The sequence below is a fragment of the Columba livia genome, chromosome 10 (genome assembly GCF_036013475.1).
Source record: "Columba livia isolate bColLiv1 breed racing homer chromosome 10, bColLiv1.pat.W.v2, whole genome shotgun sequence".
Taxonomy (NCBI): domain Eukaryota; kingdom Metazoa; phylum Chordata; class Aves; order Columbiformes; family Columbidae; genus Columba; species Columba livia.
The window spans coordinates 3,527,704-3,544,272 of NC_088611.1; the positions used below are offsets into that span (position 1 = coordinate 3,527,704).

A 16,569-nucleotide genomic window follows, 5' to 3' on the forward strand; every position below is an offset into this window, starting at 1 on the left:
TAAGCAATAAAGCTCTTAATTTTATGTAGATTTCTAGCAATGACTCAGGCAAATAAGTAAATCTCTCCTGGCCTGTTCCGTAGCTCCTGTTCATTGAATTGTGAGCATCCTTGGGGGCAAGGGCTGCTTTTCATGCATTTGGAAAATGAGTTACCACTGGGACACCTCAGTGTGCCTCACTAATACAGCTAACAAACGGCAGGCTGTAACTTCACCAAGGGTGGCTTAGTGAAGAGGAATGTTGGCTGAACGCCGATAGGTACTGAAGCCGTAAATGTCTTTTTCCTCAATTGTGACTTGTCCAATGGCATCTGTCATGGGTGGGACCCCTAAAGTCCATTCAGGCAGGAAACAAGCTCCAAGCAGACTTTATTCCAGCCAGAACTGTTTGGTAAAAAACCCCATTTCAAGCTGGTTTAATCCAAATTATTTAGCACTCTGACAACACTATATAAAACACATGTCCATATACTAGTTCAGGATATTATTATTGTACAACCACAGGAGAATGATGATCCACAGCATGTATGCACTCACAAAAACCAGAGGCCTGTTTCATTCCATGGCACCCAAAAAGAAATATTCACTTGCCCAGGGTGGCCAAGGGCTCACTCAAGGATATTTCCAGAAGGATGATTGCTCATGGAAGAGAAAGCAAGAGCATCTGCTATTAGGCTTTGGGAGCCATCCTGGTTTTCTCTGAGAGTGGATTAGACAAGTCTTATGTAGAATACAAAAGTGGGTTGCACTACAGTAGTATTCATTTGAACTAAAAAAAGTTAATTTTTTTTCTAAAACGTGTTTTTATTCATCCTTATTGCTAAAGACATTTGAGATTTTAAAATATGAAAATTTATCCAATGTTATATTTGCTTAAGAGGTGGTACTGACAGTATGGAATTTAATGAATTAATAGTAACACACAGGTAGCAGGTAACATGTCCGAAGTTCACAGCAAAGTGAGTCCTTGGCTTAGCTGCAGGATGCCTGGGAGGCTGCCGTGTCCCACCAAGCTGTGTCTGGCTGTCGAACTCATGACCAGAACCACGATTCCATCCATAAATCCACAATAAACCAACAGGCAGTTACACAGGAGAAAGCTGTCAGTGGATCCCAAGGCTGATTTTTGTAGCTCAAGGCGATCTCCGATTAGAAGAGTAGTTGTGGTACGTGAGAAATGTGCAGATTTGGCATGCAGATGTGAGAACGTAATTATATGAACAGATGTTCGTCCTGCTGATTCAGATATTTGATTTCTGTTCCTGTGTCAGAAGTGCCTCTTCATTTGCCTTTTCCTCATCACTAATATGAGATGCTACAGGTTCTGCAAGGCAGAGGTGAGCCCTTCCCTCCCTTGCTCACCTCCTGCTCCTCCTTGCTTCACCACAAAGACCTTAGTCTGTCTTATTAGGCAAACTTAAATAACTGTCAGTAAATGCAGCTAGGTGAACTTAAAACAACCAAAATGCCAATATTTCTGGGCTAGCTGGACATAGAAGTCCTTAGGCCAGTAAGTGTGGGTGAGATACTCAAGCTGTGTGCTTTGTGAAGTCATTGCCACTTATAAAGTGTTGAAGTAGTTTAAGTTACTGAAAATTCCAGCCTTTAAAGGGAGGAACTTAGAGAGTGAAACTGCAAAGCAGCACAACCTTCTAGTTTGGTAACAGCTGTGCTTCAGTTCCTTACATGGATATATGTGTTGCTATGTAAAAATATTTTTGTGTGTGGTTTTATTTGTTGCAATTGATCCCCTTTCCTCATGGGGTGAGGATGTAGTTTATTCCCAAATCTGCTAGCCCCTTACAAGTAACTAGAGGCAAGAAACTTGAGCTCAGTTGTGAAGTTGTGAATCTTTCTTAGAAATCTTCTAAAGGCTCAGGTGAAAACCAGTCTCTTGCTTGCATAACTTTCAGAGTCTTAGTCAGAGCCCATATGTTACAACCTGGAGGAAATGATGCTTGGGGATGACTAACAGAACATGTTCCTGCTGTTAATTTGGGTGTCATTCCAGAGATGTAATTCGTAAGCTTTCCCTTTCATTTTGTTAACACATTTACTTACTAATTTCAGTCTTTGCTGTTATTCCCCACTAAGGAACTTAATGAAGGGATGAATTTTATATTAACAAAGAGAGGTATTCGCCCTGCCTGCGATGAGTGGGGAGAAGCAGAGAGCATATGTGTGTTAGATTAGCAGAAATATGATTTACAGATGGGAAATCCACTTTAATGTAGCTTCCTGCTGCAAACATTTTACTCCAGTCTCTCTGAATAGGTGTGTAATTTGCTATGAATTGCTGATTGGAAATTATTTCTTCCTGCCAAAAAGAAGTAAATATCTTTCAGTGGTTTGATGCTTAAGACTGACTATGCAGTTATAATCTGATTTAAAACAGGGAAGCTAGGCAAATTAATGAAGGAAAGGTAGCTTACAATTTATAACTTCTTCTGTGTTTAATATGTCTTGTAAGGTTGGCCTTCATAATGAAAGATGTGTTGTATAACCAAGTCAATTAATGCTTATTTCTCTGTGTGAACAGTGAAATGGTGGAGCCATAAGCCAGCCAGGCCGCATGTGTGGCTGGGAATGCTGTGCCCGAGATGCACCGTGAGCACTCGCTGGTTTGTTCTGCAGAAGCACTAAAATACCACGCTCTGAAGGCAGCGTTAGGGCAGCGGAGCGTGATCCGAGCGGCTGTGCTGGGAATGCTGCTGTAAAGCAGCTCTGCGGGCTCAGGGGATGGGTCTCCGTCTAGCCCCGGGTTTGTGGGACTCGGTGCTCTCCTTATAGCTGGCTGTGATTGTGGCGATGGCGTTGCAGTGCAATAACAGCTGGTTGTTGCATTGTGAATGTACTTGCAAAGCTCTGTGGGTGAGAAAGCTCCTGGTTGCTGTGTCTGCTCCCTCGGGTGCTCCGATTCCAGCTGTGCTGCCAAAGTCTGTACTGAAGCCCTTTAAGCTGGCTATTCTTCACTGTTTATTAAGGCAGAGAAACAAGTTAAATTTACAGATTCCTTCTTAGCAGTAACACAAAGCGAGCAGCTGTCTTGCCTCTTGCTTGATTGTGTTTAAGTTCAGTTTGTCTAGAAAAACTGAACAGGCTCAAGTGCAATTGCTGTGGACTTTTGAAGGTTGAAGTTTATTTTAGAAACCTTGGTGCGAAGCAGTAGGCTTGAGAAGCTTTCAATCACTTGAAATGGAATTACGATGTCTCTTCCTGAGCCAAGACTTTGTGTCCCAGTGAGGAGGGAAAGAGCCAAGAAGTGAGAATGCCTTAAAAGGAGAGGAAGCGTGTAGAATCTGCAAACTGATATTGATATCTCCTGCATCACATTGAGAAGAACGTTGTCCGAGTGTCAAGTCTCGTGTCTGGCGGAATCTCATAATAGCAGCAGTGGAGCAGACCAAGCAACGAGCCTGTTTGTCAGCCGGGCGCGATGCCGCTGTCGCACCAGCCCTGCTCCTCCGGGGCTGCATGGGTCGCTCGGCATCCCTGCTCAGCTGGGTGATGGTGCAGACACCTGCTGCAGGTAGCGTGGTGTTGGGTGACTCCTTGAGTCAATCTGCGCACTCGCTTCATTCCCTCAAATTCTAATCGCTGTGCGTTATGCAAAGTGATGTCTTAAATCCAGCTAAGTGGATTAGCTTTCTTTGGCATGACCTTTGCAAAGGATCCTATTCCTAATCTTAAAACTTGATGTCCTAAGGCTTACATCTTTACCTTTCAGCATAAGGGTATTTTGTCTTGTGTGAATTATGTGATGGGCAATAAGTGTCTGTGCCCCCAGTGAAGGTTTTTTTGGGTTTAGATTAAAACCTGAGTGAGTCACGCAGTTGAATGGGTGTTTTTGCTGCGTCAGAGCAGAAAACAGTTCAACTGTTAAGCCCTTTCTGACACAGTTTCTGCTTTGGCCAATGACTTGGTGTGTCGGGCTCAGCCTGGAGGAATTTAGAAAAGGTCATTAGAGCCCTTACAGCACTGCAGACCCCTCCTGTGGTGGGGAATGTGGCACGTGGGGGCAGCTGCCCTCACCTCTCCTCTCAGTACTGGACCCAAGCCTTCTCCTGAGAAAGATGCTCAGCTATCACTCTGGTGGAAAAAACTCTTTCTACTGTAGTTGCAGATAAAGCACAGATTTGTCTTCCAGAATCACTTTTTTGCTTCATTGCCCAGCTTGCAATTTTAGTATTTGGAATTCAGACAGCAGCCCAAATGATCCAGCGCTCATACTATGTGGAATATACAGTATATGATTGTCTGCAGTGTCTGAAGGATATTTTTTAAAGTTACCCTTAAAGTGGCAGTGGAAGATTTCTCACAGTGCTCAGAAATCTGGAAATAAGAGTCAAGGGATATGGTATTACGTTTTTTTTTTTTTAATTAGAAGGTTTCTAGAAACTGCTGGATCTGTGTCGCCGCCTTTTCCCTTCTCTGCTGGCCACACTCTGCTCTTCCTGTCTCACACAAGGACTTGCTCCTTAATAGCAGTGTGTCTGATTTATTCTACGGGGTTTAAATTAAGAGGAAACTCAGCAGTAGGGAAAGAAGTGATGGATTTGAAAGCAATTCTCAGGCTCTTCTGTCCTGGCTCATTAGACAGCCTGCTTTTTTCCTTTTTCTCTTGTTTTTGTGTGTGTTTTTTAAACTTACAATAAATGCAGTTGCTGCAGAGCAGCAGAAACCCTGCCTTGCTCTGAGCTGTTGGTGTTCGGGGTGCTGCTGCCTGCCCAGTCCTGGCAGTGCCCTGGGCACGGGGGACCCGGGCATCGTTCCCCAGGGTCACCCCGCTGTGCTACTCCATGGCTGCAGTTGCTCAGGGCAATGTTGCCTCTAATGCTGCTCCATAAAACGCAAAGGAAACCAATAACCTCTCCAGCAGCACTGGTGTAAAATGGAAATGCTTCCCCCACAAATGCCCCTGGGGAAGGAGGTTTTTTGTCTTCCAAGAAGAGCCAAAGCAACATTTTTATTGCATTTTTTTTCAACCCAGGTTTTCCTCTTGTGAAATCTGTGTAAAGCTGACTTGTTTGTAGCCATGGCAATGCTCACTGAGTTCCTTGAGATAGCAGTTGAGGACAGGCTGTCAAAATGGCAGTTGCCTGATCCCTCTGCACCTTGGTTACAAATCAGCTGGGTGCCAATTTAATTCACTCTACATATGCTCTTATAAACATGCCTAAGTGAACTCAGAAAAAGAAAATGTCTGAGGTTAAAATCTGAACTAATTAATCTTAGTGATTTGTGAGCCTTTGCTTCTGTGAGCAACAACAGTTACACAATTGTTCCTTTTAAAGAACTAAAAAGCTTCACTTCTAGGGCAGTGGAGGGAAGTGCTCCCAGCCTGACCAGCCATCCAGGGCAACAAACCAGGTGGCAATGGTGTGGGCTTTGGTGAAACTCCTATTTTGATCTTTCTTGTCATGTAAAGAGGCTGGAATATGTCTCTGGGGTGGCTGGTGTGTGGTGTCGGTGTCTCTGGGGTGGCTGGTGTGTGGTGTCGGTGCCTCTGGGGTGGCTGGTGTGGGGTCTTGGTGCTGATGACAAGGTTCAGGCTGCCCAAGGCTCCTGCTGTCCCACAGGAGGAGCAGATGGGCCCCAGGCTCCCTGAAGGTCCCTTCACAGCCTGGGGTGCTGCTCATCGCTCCTGAATTTCTCTAGGGAAGCCAGAGTGGTAGAACATGGCATTCTTCACACATTTCTCCTTCTCTGTATAACCTCATCTAGGTGTTTCTGCTCCAGTGGGGATATTGGACTGGATGATCTTTCAAGTTCCCTTCCAATCCCTGACATTTTGTGATTCTGTGGTTCTAATTTAAAAGAGCAAGTATTTCCATGCAACCAGTGTGCAGCCCACAGAACAGGCTGAAGGACAGCTTGAAATCCTGCCTTTGCTTCACAGCAAAGTCTGTAAAATTAGGCAGAACGACAAACAAATAGGAAGATTGGAGTGTTTGGTTTTTAGAAAGGGGTGTTGTTTTAATTTGTCGCTGGAGATGGGGAGGTTGGTACAGGCCGGGGTGGTTCCCGGGTCCCTCAGCTGCCGGTCACCGCGCAGGAGCGGGCACGGCCACAGCGGCTTAGCCGTGAGGACATTCCTACCTGGAAACGAAATCCTCTGTTAATCTCCCAGATAATGATCCTCTCAAAACCCAAACAAGAAATAAATAGCTGTGTGGTGATCCGTCAAGCCACGGGTGTGTTTATGCTGCCTGAAATATTAATGCTGTCATGTAGCGTAGCGTAGCACAGACAGCGCTTTGTTCACAGGCGAGTCTTTGTCTTGACACTGGATTTTAGGCGAGTGCCCTCATTCATACACACTACTCACCTCTTATGTAAAAGATTTTATAATTGCTCTTGATGCAAGCACAAAACAAATCTAGAATTCTGAATACCCTAGCAATGCAGTGCCTTTATTTTTGTCCATTCGCTACTAATAATGTCTCATTTTGGATTATAGGACAGAAAACTCACTAAAGTAGAGAGGCAGAGATTTAAAGAGGAAGCAGAAATGCTAAAAGGCCTACAGCATCCAAACATTGTGAGATTTTATGACTTCTGGGAATCCTGTGTAAAGGGCAAAAGATGCATTGTGCTGGTTACCGAGCTGATGACCTCTGGAACGCTGAAGACGTAAGTACTGCGCTCCTGCTAAGAATAGCCAGGGAAATATTCAGAAAAATCCTACTTTAATATTCCGGAAAAAGGCACCTCCAGATAAAAGCAAAAAAAAAATGGAGCTGTTGTCTGGCATCTGTCATTTGTCCTGTGGTTCAACTGCATTGGTTTGACAGGCAGAATTTTGGCCTCCGTCTCTAGTTCCCTGCTCTCCTGTCTCAGTTGTGCAACTAGAAGCTGTTCTCTGGAGTGTCTCACCTTCTGCCTGCAATGTTTTAATTTGTAGGGGTGTGTCCTTGTGGTTGCTTGTGTTTGCATGTGGTGTTGGAAAACTCAAAGAATAGCACTTGAATGGTAGAACCTCTTTCCGAAGCAGAAGGTGCTCTAGGTTATCTGCTAAACAATATTAATTAATAGGGTTTGGTACTGACAATCCTGTTAAGGTTGATATAAAACAGTTGGCATGAACTCTTGAACAGATTTTCAGCCCCAGTGGGAGAAGTGCTTATCCCTGCGTATATCCAGTGTGCTACTCTGCCAGTGCATTAGCAGGTTTTACGTTTTTACAAAATGTATCCTCCCAAACAGTGTTTTAGGCAAATGGAAAAATTACAGGTACGTGGTACAGAGGTCAAAGTCATGTGGTTAAAGTTAAACTTCAGTTTTCCTCCGATTTGAATATATGAACCATATTATAAAGCTGTTCTCTGCATGAAGTGAATTGCTGTTCTATTTGACTTGCAAATATTTGGTTGTATTTGCACCAAAAATGCTTATTATCTTCCTCCCTAAAAATGAATGCTCTAATTCCTCCTTTGAAAAGATCTCTCTTTCAATTTTGTGATATTTCTGAGCTGCTATTATGGCATCTAATAAGGGGCTTTTATCCAGAATGGAGTTTCAGCTGTTAAAGCCGCTAGAATCTCTAATAACGCTTCACTTTCTTTATATGCATTTCTGTGTGTTTGTGCTGTAGGTATCTGAAGAGATTCAAAGTGATGAAACCGAAAGTCCTGCGTAGTTGGTGCCGGCAAATCCTGAAGGGTCTTCTTTTCTTGCACACAAGAACTCCACCAATAATTCACAGAGACTTAAAATGTGACAATATTTTTATTACTGGACCAACTGGATCTGTGAAAATAGGAGACTTGGGTCTGGCAACCCTCAAGAGAGCTTCGTTTGCCAAAAGTGTGATAGGTAATCCTCCTGTTCTCCTTGCCTTCCTTCTGTTGGTACTTCATGGTTTTCTTTCGCATTTTGCGTTAGTGATTCTTTCACTTGTAGGTTGGTAAAGTGGTTTTGTGAATATGACTCTCAAAATCCCAATCAGTAGGAAATGGTATCGTGGATTTCTCTTCTTCCTTTTGTTTCACAGTGGTTAAACACTTTGTTTTTGACTAAACTTGGTATCCAGAAATCCTTCTCCTTTCTCCATCAAAAGGAGCAGGAAGGGTTCTCAGCAGCTTGTGTACCTTGTGTGCAGAGCTGGCAAAGTTCTGCTGGAACATCTGCCATTTGTTAAAAATCAAGGGGTATAAAATTAAAAGGAGTTTCCCCTATAATATGCAATGGGTGATGCCCTCAGGTGGTGCCTGCAAGGAGTGGGAGAACATGGGTTTGCTGAACTGGGAGGACATCTTCTGAATGACCATCAAAGGATGTAGTTGCCTTGCAACAGTTATGTTTTATGTTTTCTGTGTAAATGTAATGTTTTCCTGAATTCTTAAACATTTTGTCTTTTTTTTACGCAAGCTCCCTTAGCAAATCTCCCTTGTTAAGATCTGTAGGTGATGGTTGTAGGAAGCTGTAAATTCCTGAGAAATGGCGCTGAAAATGGGAAAGTTATTGTGCACATAGTCATATTTCAGCTTACAATATAAATGGAAATTAGGTTCTGTATAATTAGAATTAGCAAAGTGATAGTGACAACCACTGTTCCTTTACTATATATAAAAACAGCATCCCATATTTCAGGCAGTAGTTGCTTAAATGATTATTTTAGCATCTCAGATTTTAAGAGATCATGATTCTTTACAATTACTGGTACAAAAGTATTGGCCTTAATGCTTAGGGAGCCCAGTATCATTGAAGTCAAAATGATACAAGTTTAGGATATGTGCATGGCTACTGTGGGTCTGCTTAACTGTGATTTTAGTGAAGTCATGTTGGTTTATATCTGTTATTAATTTCTCTAGTTGAAGTACTAATAATTGGTGGGTTTTTTTCTGTTGAGGGTCAGTATTTCTTTGCTGAATTTTTTTTGCAGTATAACAATCGTCCTTGGGGTGTAATGGAATAAATTCAGTAGCACCAATACTGGGAATATAATCAGGAACACCAATACAAGGTTTTGTAAAAATCAGTTGTTACCACAACACTGCCAAAGTGTGCTCATGCCCACGAGAAATTCAATACTGAGGAGGGCCGCAGGTTGCTGGCAAGGTGTCTGCATTCATTTGGCAACGGAACCGAGTTGATCTTTCTCATGAGTAGTGCTGCTCCAAGCAAAGAATCAGGAGGGCTCACACTGCTGAGATGAGTAATTCTGGCCCTTCCGTAGATGTAGTAGCTTTAAAGGAATATTAGTAGCTGCAATTTTACATGGGCCTGAAGGGAATGAAGTCAGCCTGGCCGAGGGCCAGTGTTCCCTCGCTGCGATGGTGCCATTGCTGATGCTGGTGTGACCTTGCGGCGTGTCCCTGCGGGGAGCCCAGGAGGGGCCGAGGAGATGGCTTTACATCCAGGTGGTCTGTTTTGTTTAAAAATATTGTATGTACTCCTTCCTGCTCCCAAGCGATGGGGGGAAGATTCATTTTCATGCTATTTTGGAATGGTGTCAAGAATTTCATTTGTGTCTTAGACTGTCACTATTGCTTTTTCAAATTTGCTTTAAATGCTCCATAATTCATGAGGTTCACTTCTGCCTTGGAGTTTTGTTCCTTCTAAAACAAGGTAGCAGCTCTGAAAAACATTCCCTTTCTGGCAGCTGTTAACTGTTTCGCAGCAGCGACCAGCGCCTGTGTGAGGCGGGGGGAAACCCCCGGAGCAGGCACTTGGTCAAGCTGTCGTGGTGTGGGTCCGACTGATTTACAAAGGCTGAAGGAATGAGTGTCTTTGATGTGGAAGGTCCATAAACAAGGGGAGAGATTGTTCATGAATTTTGTGAAATGAATTTTACAGAAATGCTTGTACTGAGGCTCGTTTTGTGCATTAGGCCAAGTCTGCTTCAGAAGACACGCACAAGTGGAGTTAGACTGACAGACACTAATTCCAAGATGATGTTTATGTTGCCCTTTAAAAAAAATTGCTTATGTGAAGTCCCCAAACATATACAAGAACTATTTTTTTTTCCAGGTATATGTTAATTAAATTACAGTTACTTTTTAATTACAGAGTTTGTCCAGGTCCTTCCTGTGGCCCAAGACCTCTCGTGTTCCTCTCGGCATCCTGATGCTCACTGCTCCTCTCCCCACCATGACTGCGTTGCTCTCTCTTGCTTCATATTTTCTAAATGTCAAAAGGAAATAAATTAGTCTTGACTCCTAAGCATAAATTACACTGGAACATACGGTTCCTGGAATAAATTACCAAAGTGTTAATTTTTTCCCTTGAAGATCACACTTTTCAGAGTAGTTTGCCATGCAGACGTTGCAGGTGTCGTAAGTTGCTGCTTGCCACAAAGCTGCAGGTTCCTGTTTTGAAGCAGCGAGGATAGTGCTTCACCTCCTGTTTACCCAGTTGCCTCAGATTTCTGACACCCTAAGCCCTGTTGAGTGGGACCTTATTCTGTGAGTAGCCTCACTGATTTGTCCCACTAAACCAGTGGCAGAGTTATGTTGAGTGTTTTGTGCGTGACTTTGTAGGTGATTTGTGACACTGCTATTTTCTAAGTGCTGTCTGCCTGCCAGGTGGCTGCTATGTATCTCTGGAGGAAAAAAACCTGCAAATTGGCACTGATTAAAAAATGGCGAAGGTTGTCGTTTTTTCTCTCTTTTTCACCTCCCCAAACCTGTACACACCCCTCTGTTCACCCAGAAAAATAAGCTGTTTTGTGATTTCCAGTATTGTCAGGCAACGTGCCATATTGCGTTCTCTTGTTAGTTTTTGAGATTGATACTTTATCTTTTTTTGTTGTCCCTTCTGCCTTGTATTACTACCAGTGAGCCATGGGGGTGTGTGTGCTCTGACCTTGGGCTTCTTCCCTGGAGGATGCTTGAGCATATTCTAGTTCTTTCCTTCTTTTGAAATAATCTTGCACGCACCCTTACGCATCTATGGTGGGCACACTTTTATAGGTGTGGTTATAGGATTGTGCTTAAAGCCATTTAGACTTGATCAGAAATGTACGTTCTTTTTGTGGTATCTTTGTAGGTACACCAGAATTTATGGCCCCGGAAATGTATGAGGAACACTACGATGAATCTGTGGATGTCTATGCTTTTGGAATGTGCATGTTGGAAATGGCTACCTCAGAATACCCTTACTCAGAATGCCAGAATGCTGCTCAAATTTACCGGAAAGTAACCTGTGTGAGTAAACATCCTTAACTTGTACTGGGATTTTGTAATCTGAAGGTTTAAAAACATATTTCAGTGATGTATCAGTACTGTCGAATGCGTGGTGTGTTGTAGAAGCTGAGGTATCTGAGCTCTGGGTTACACAAACCTGTGGCAGGTTTCTCTGTAACCTTTTGCAATTCCACGGTTGGATTGTGTTTGACTGTACTGCAGCTGCAGAAAATAGTTTTAGTAATATGTGCTGATTTTTGTCTCCATCAGCCCAAAATTGGGAAGAATGAGCAGAGGAAATACTTTCCTCCTAAATGGGGACTCTTCAGACTTGATCAAGTTTCACACAAAGCTGAAACAACTAATTTATAGATTACAGCCTGAATACCTGTGGTGGAGGATGTTTGATTTATATTTCCAGCACACATCCTCTCTGTTTGTATGCATAACAAATTACCTGAAGATATTAAAGGGAAAATATAGCGGTGTTTAGTTTTGGAGTCAGCTAGAGGAGCTTCAGATCTGGTAATCCCCAGAAAGGTACTATGAAAACAGGTTTGCTGCATTTTCAGGTGTGGGTTAGGCTGGAGGAGCAGCTCATCTAAATTAATCTCTACACTAAATAAAATACCTTCTCTAACACTCTCAACCCCAGATGATAAATGTATTTGTCTGTGTGAGCTGTACTGTAAATGCCTGAAAAAACTCCTGAGTCTGTAAGATGCTATCAGATTGCAAATCACTGACTGCAGAGAAAGGAGACTTGCCAAAGGCTTTGGCAGCGGTGGTTATGTTCTCTTCTACTTGGTTAAGTGAATCTGAGAGTTACAGGAGGTTTTTTTCAGAATAGATTATGTTGAACAGACTGGCTTGTCAAAGATTTTCCCAGGTACTTCTTTCCATCTGGTTTTTACAAAGGAAAATAGTGAGCGGTGTGGTTTGGCCCTCAGGCATCACCAAAACATGCAGTCTGCACACTGGGGATACGGAAAGGGTAATCCTTGGAAAACTGCACTAAAACCTGCAAGGATTACCTACAGATAAGGTTACTTTTGTTTATTTGACCTATAAGGTAGAAAGAATAGTTAGGCTTAGATGGTAGATATATTGAGCAGATCCATCTCTCTGTCTCAAAGTGTGGTCCCAAAATTAGTTTGTATTCTTACCCAACTGCAAATATCTTCCCAAATGTAACTTAGTAACTTGTTGATTTTGAAAGGTGCTTATGACTGCTTGCTTTGTCCAAGAGGTTTTCTGAATCACGTCAGTGCAAACATGGTTCTGTGAAATCCTGCAGTCAGCAAACACTGCTTGAGGTTAAAATTGCATTTTCTGGTTTGCTGTATGCTAATCTCACACTGGATATAGGGATGGTTTCATTAGCTACTCGAACAGTTGCATGTGCCAGATGTTGGGTTTATGTGCGGTTTGGTTTTTATGCATATAGTTTATTGTTCAGCATCTGTCTCTTCCCACCACTGGAGACGGTGATGCTGGGTTGTTGGTGCTCTTGCTGTAGTTGGCTGTGCTGCCCTGCCTGGCTGTGGTGACACTGACCTGGTGGGAGAGAGAGGGTGCGAATGATCTGGGAGTCAGTCTCTAAAAGTTGAAGTCGGTATCACGAGACACAGGAGGACGTCCCTGCTGGAAATGCGAGAGATGTCATCACTTTCTGAAAGCAGGACTCATCTGGTGAGGGGAAGCAGCTTTTAGCCCACTTCTTTGTAAACTGCTGCAAGCCAACATTTGTAGCTTGGTAAAAGTGAATCTTTCCCAGTGGACTGCAACCCTGATTTCCGGTGGTTTAACTCTTCTTGGTGCGTTGCCTTAAGCCATAGCTACTCAGAAATAATTAAAACTGAAAAGGGGCAGCAGCGGCGGCTGAGCAGTGCAGTTGTCCGCACGGCTCTGGCTGGAGCAGCTCCCGGTGGCACTGCGGGGATGGGAGGGCTGCAGGGATGGGAGGCTGCGGAGCACTGCTGGAAACACATCCTACATTTTCTCAAACCAGTTAGATAGGTTTGGCTCAGTGAAGCTGCTTGCCCAAATCCGTATAAGGATGGCTGCTTGTTCCACATTGTTATTGCACAATGCTTTATCATGTTATTCCACTTCTCCCCTATGAGAAAGAGTTTGTTTTGTTTGGCACAATGCTTGTTGGCTTCATTTAGGTATGTAGTCCTTCGGATGTGCTCTAAATGCCATCTTGGTAGGTTGCTTAGGAGGCACCTCCTTGGACTCTAAAGCTTCATGCGGTGACAAGAAGATCCTCTTCTAATTTTAAGCTCTGGGACCTCGTGTCCTGAATGTGATCAGTCTAACCAGTCTGATTCCACTGGAATTGTTGGGGTATTACCTGCTGCTGTGGACAGGTGTTGGGTGAGCAGTTTGTGGAGCTGCCACCACAGTCGGCTGGTGTTAAGGCGACCTGGCTCTATGCATTTAGAGCCACAAATAGAGAGCCCCACGTATCCAGAGAAACTGTGTATATGACTCTTAACCATCTGGAATATTGGTAATTAAGACTTGGTAGAACTACCAAGTCTCATTTATCAAAGCAATATCCAAGATGGCAAAGAATAATGACTAATCAGAGGATTCCTGATTAGATGTTACATTTCAATTTGCAGGCTTAAGTAGTCATTTTTTTTAACACTGATGAAAGCCTGAGCCAACTATTCTGTGGCAATAACCTTTACATAGCTGAGGATTAAGATGGTTATAATAAAACTTTGTAAAACTGGTCTTATACTAGCAGCTTTAGAGATGGAAGATAATGCAGATCATGAAGAACAAGTATTGATGGCAAAGCTGTTGAAAGGTCACTTTGTTAGTTGTAAGGGGTATTTTTGAACCAGCTGTCTAGCAGGGGAAGCTGAGGCAGAAACCAACAGATACAGACACGGTGTGTGTTTTTGCTGCTGTGTTCAGCTGAGCTCGGGGCAGTAGCGGTGGGAGCAGGGGCACGGGGATTTCTTAGATGAGAAAAATGGAAAAATTGGCCTTACTGCTGTTCCAAGGAAAGGGTTAACCAGCTCCCTGTCGCATGCCATGAGCTGCGGGAGGAGGAGCAGGGGGTGGACCTCTTGGGGAAGGTGCCAGAGGAGCTGCGGTGCCCCAAGAGATCTTCTATCCCAAAGGAACCTCCCTGGTGGGCTCAACAGCTTCTCCAGAGGGGCTGCAGCCACAGAAGGTCTGGCGACAGCAAGGGACCCTGCTTGGACCGGTGTGAGCTGCCCCGCCGGCACTGGGGACTGCAAGTAGCTGTGGAGAAATTTGGGGTGTGTGGTCCCAAGCCGTGACCAAAAGGTGAGCTCTGCCCCGTTAGCTGAGGCAGTGGCGACTTAGAGATAAAAAAACTTTAGAATCACTTTCCATAAAGAGTTAGGACTGGTCGTGCGGCAGCTGTTGCGAACATTGAATTTTACTAGACGAGAATATAGTATAGAAGTGGGAGCGTTGACTAAAACCAAGAGGATGGGTTAGACTGTTTGCTCCTCAGTGTCTGAGGTTTGGGCTTCTCACTAGAGCAGAAGGTGGTCCTGACCTGTTCGGATGGAGAGTATCAATAGTGCAGTGCCTCTGAATGCTGTCAGCTATTTCAGCTTGTCACTGAGAAATTTACTTCATTTTTGATGAAACTGGGTTGTTTGGGTTTTTTTCACCAGGAATATAAAAACTATTTTAAGTCTTTTAAATTGAGGGTCAGTGTAATGTAAAAATGTGATTGCTGTGTCTAGCTTCCTGATGCTTTTATTTTAAAAATATCAAACAACTTGTTTTTCCTGCCTGGGGCTCAGCATTGTGGTGGCAACTGGTGGAGGTGCCAACAGCATCTGAAGGGGTTGGAACTGTTTGTCAGGGTTTGCATCAAGCAACTGTTTGCTGATGAAGGTACAATAAGCACCTTATTCTTCAGGCTGTCTCTCCCCTTGCTCTGGATTACCCTGGGCTGCCCGTTCCCTCTGCTGCCCAGCACAGCTGCTGGTTTTGCCATTGCCTCTTTCTATTGTTTCTGCTCCATCCTAACGCTGTCAAACTCTTGCCTGCTAACAGGGTGTAAGACACATGTGAAGCCGTAGCTGTTCAATTCATCTGCGCTGGTAGCCCTTATTGGTATGGAAAATAGAAACATTACCCTTCTAAGGTGTTACATTTTGTTTAAAGGTATTACACATTATGCATGGCTGTCATGTAAGATGAATATACTTATTTATTTCAGAGACCTTTTACTCTGGCTGACCATATTCTCATTGCTTATTTGTTGTTTTAGCTTTCCACTCTGGTTTTTACTATGTGCATATGTAAGAGTCCAGGATAAAGTGGCAGTTGTTTCCAAATGTACGGAGGGGCTCTTCTTTGCCAGATGAGATGTGCTTGCTAGGGCTTGTCACCTCTCTGCCCTTTCAGATGGAATTATGGAGTGTAAACATAAACAAAGTGGCTGCGTAACATAAACAGAAAATAAATATTTTTCAAGCAACAGGTCCAAGCCGCTTTTACTGCAGTTAACTTTGAAGTGATTTCCTGGTCAGCATATTTGCAGTGACCTTCATTCTGATGCCATAATCTCATTTTTCATGCATAACTTGATGTTTTTTCTTAGTCAGATGTTTTTTTGTGTTTAATCATTCTGCCAAGTGATGTTGATGGAGACAATAGTGATGAAGCATCGGAGCCTGTGACCTTCCCAGGCGGGTCCAGCGCAGCGTTTGCTCACGGGTGCTGCCGAATGCGCAGCCGACCAGCGGCTTGAGCCCGCGGGTTTCCGCACAGACCTGCGCTTTCAAACACCCACATGTTTATAGTGTTCTCTTTCGCCTTTTAAGTTTTCATGTCGTTTCTTTTTCATAAATGTCTCAAATGTTTTCTCAGCATTCTGTAGCGAATGAGGCACGGACACTCTAAGGTGCAATGAGAGACATTTATTACAAATTCAGGCTTGTATTTATACTTGCTAGGATGCTTGCTCAAGCATTACTTGTTAAGTTGTGCATTATATAAGCGGTACTTTTTACGTTCCCACAAAAGTTGCTACTGTAAAAGCTTTTTTTGATCTATCACAAGTTACCCCCCTGTCCTTGATGTATCGATCCAGTATTAATCCCTCCAGCCTTAATGTATCGATAAGTATACAGTCCTTGCCTCTTGTATTCTTCCAACGCTTGTTCCCATGTTGTTGACTTGTAGTTTCTCACAGGCCTGATGTCAAAATACTGCCACGGCATTGGAAGGCTGTATTCTACATTGTTCGTATAGATTAAATGCTACAGATGTAGCACAGCGGCAACAGACAAAAGATGTTATCAATGTTATTACACTGACTTTTTGTGTGTTTCAGATATCTTATACCTGTAGATAATCTCCTTAGATAAGCATTCGCGTTGCAGTGAAATAGAGATCAGTTTATAATTGCACACAGTGATTTTGCGGCCTAATGTTG

The 16,569-nt window shown here is 43.4% G+C and overlaps 1 protein-coding gene across 11 annotated transcripts in view; it reads left to right on the forward strand.

Annotated features, from left to right (window-relative positions):
* WNK2 (WNK lysine deficient protein kinase 2) overlaps positions 1-16,569 on the forward strand; it is a 112,362-nt gene that overhangs the window by 33,349 nt on the left and 62,444 nt on the right. For all 11 annotated transcript variants that reach the window (XM_065074966.1, XM_065074957.1, XM_065074962.1 and 8 more), the window contains exons 3-5: positions 6,461-6,633; positions 7,595-7,815; positions 10,990-11,147. In XM_065074966.1, the coding sequence (XP_064931038.1) occupies positions 6,461-6,633; positions 7,595-7,815; positions 10,990-11,147 (552 nt within the window). The remainder of the gene's footprint in view (positions 1-6,460; positions 6,634-7,594; positions 7,816-10,989; positions 11,148-16,569) is intronic.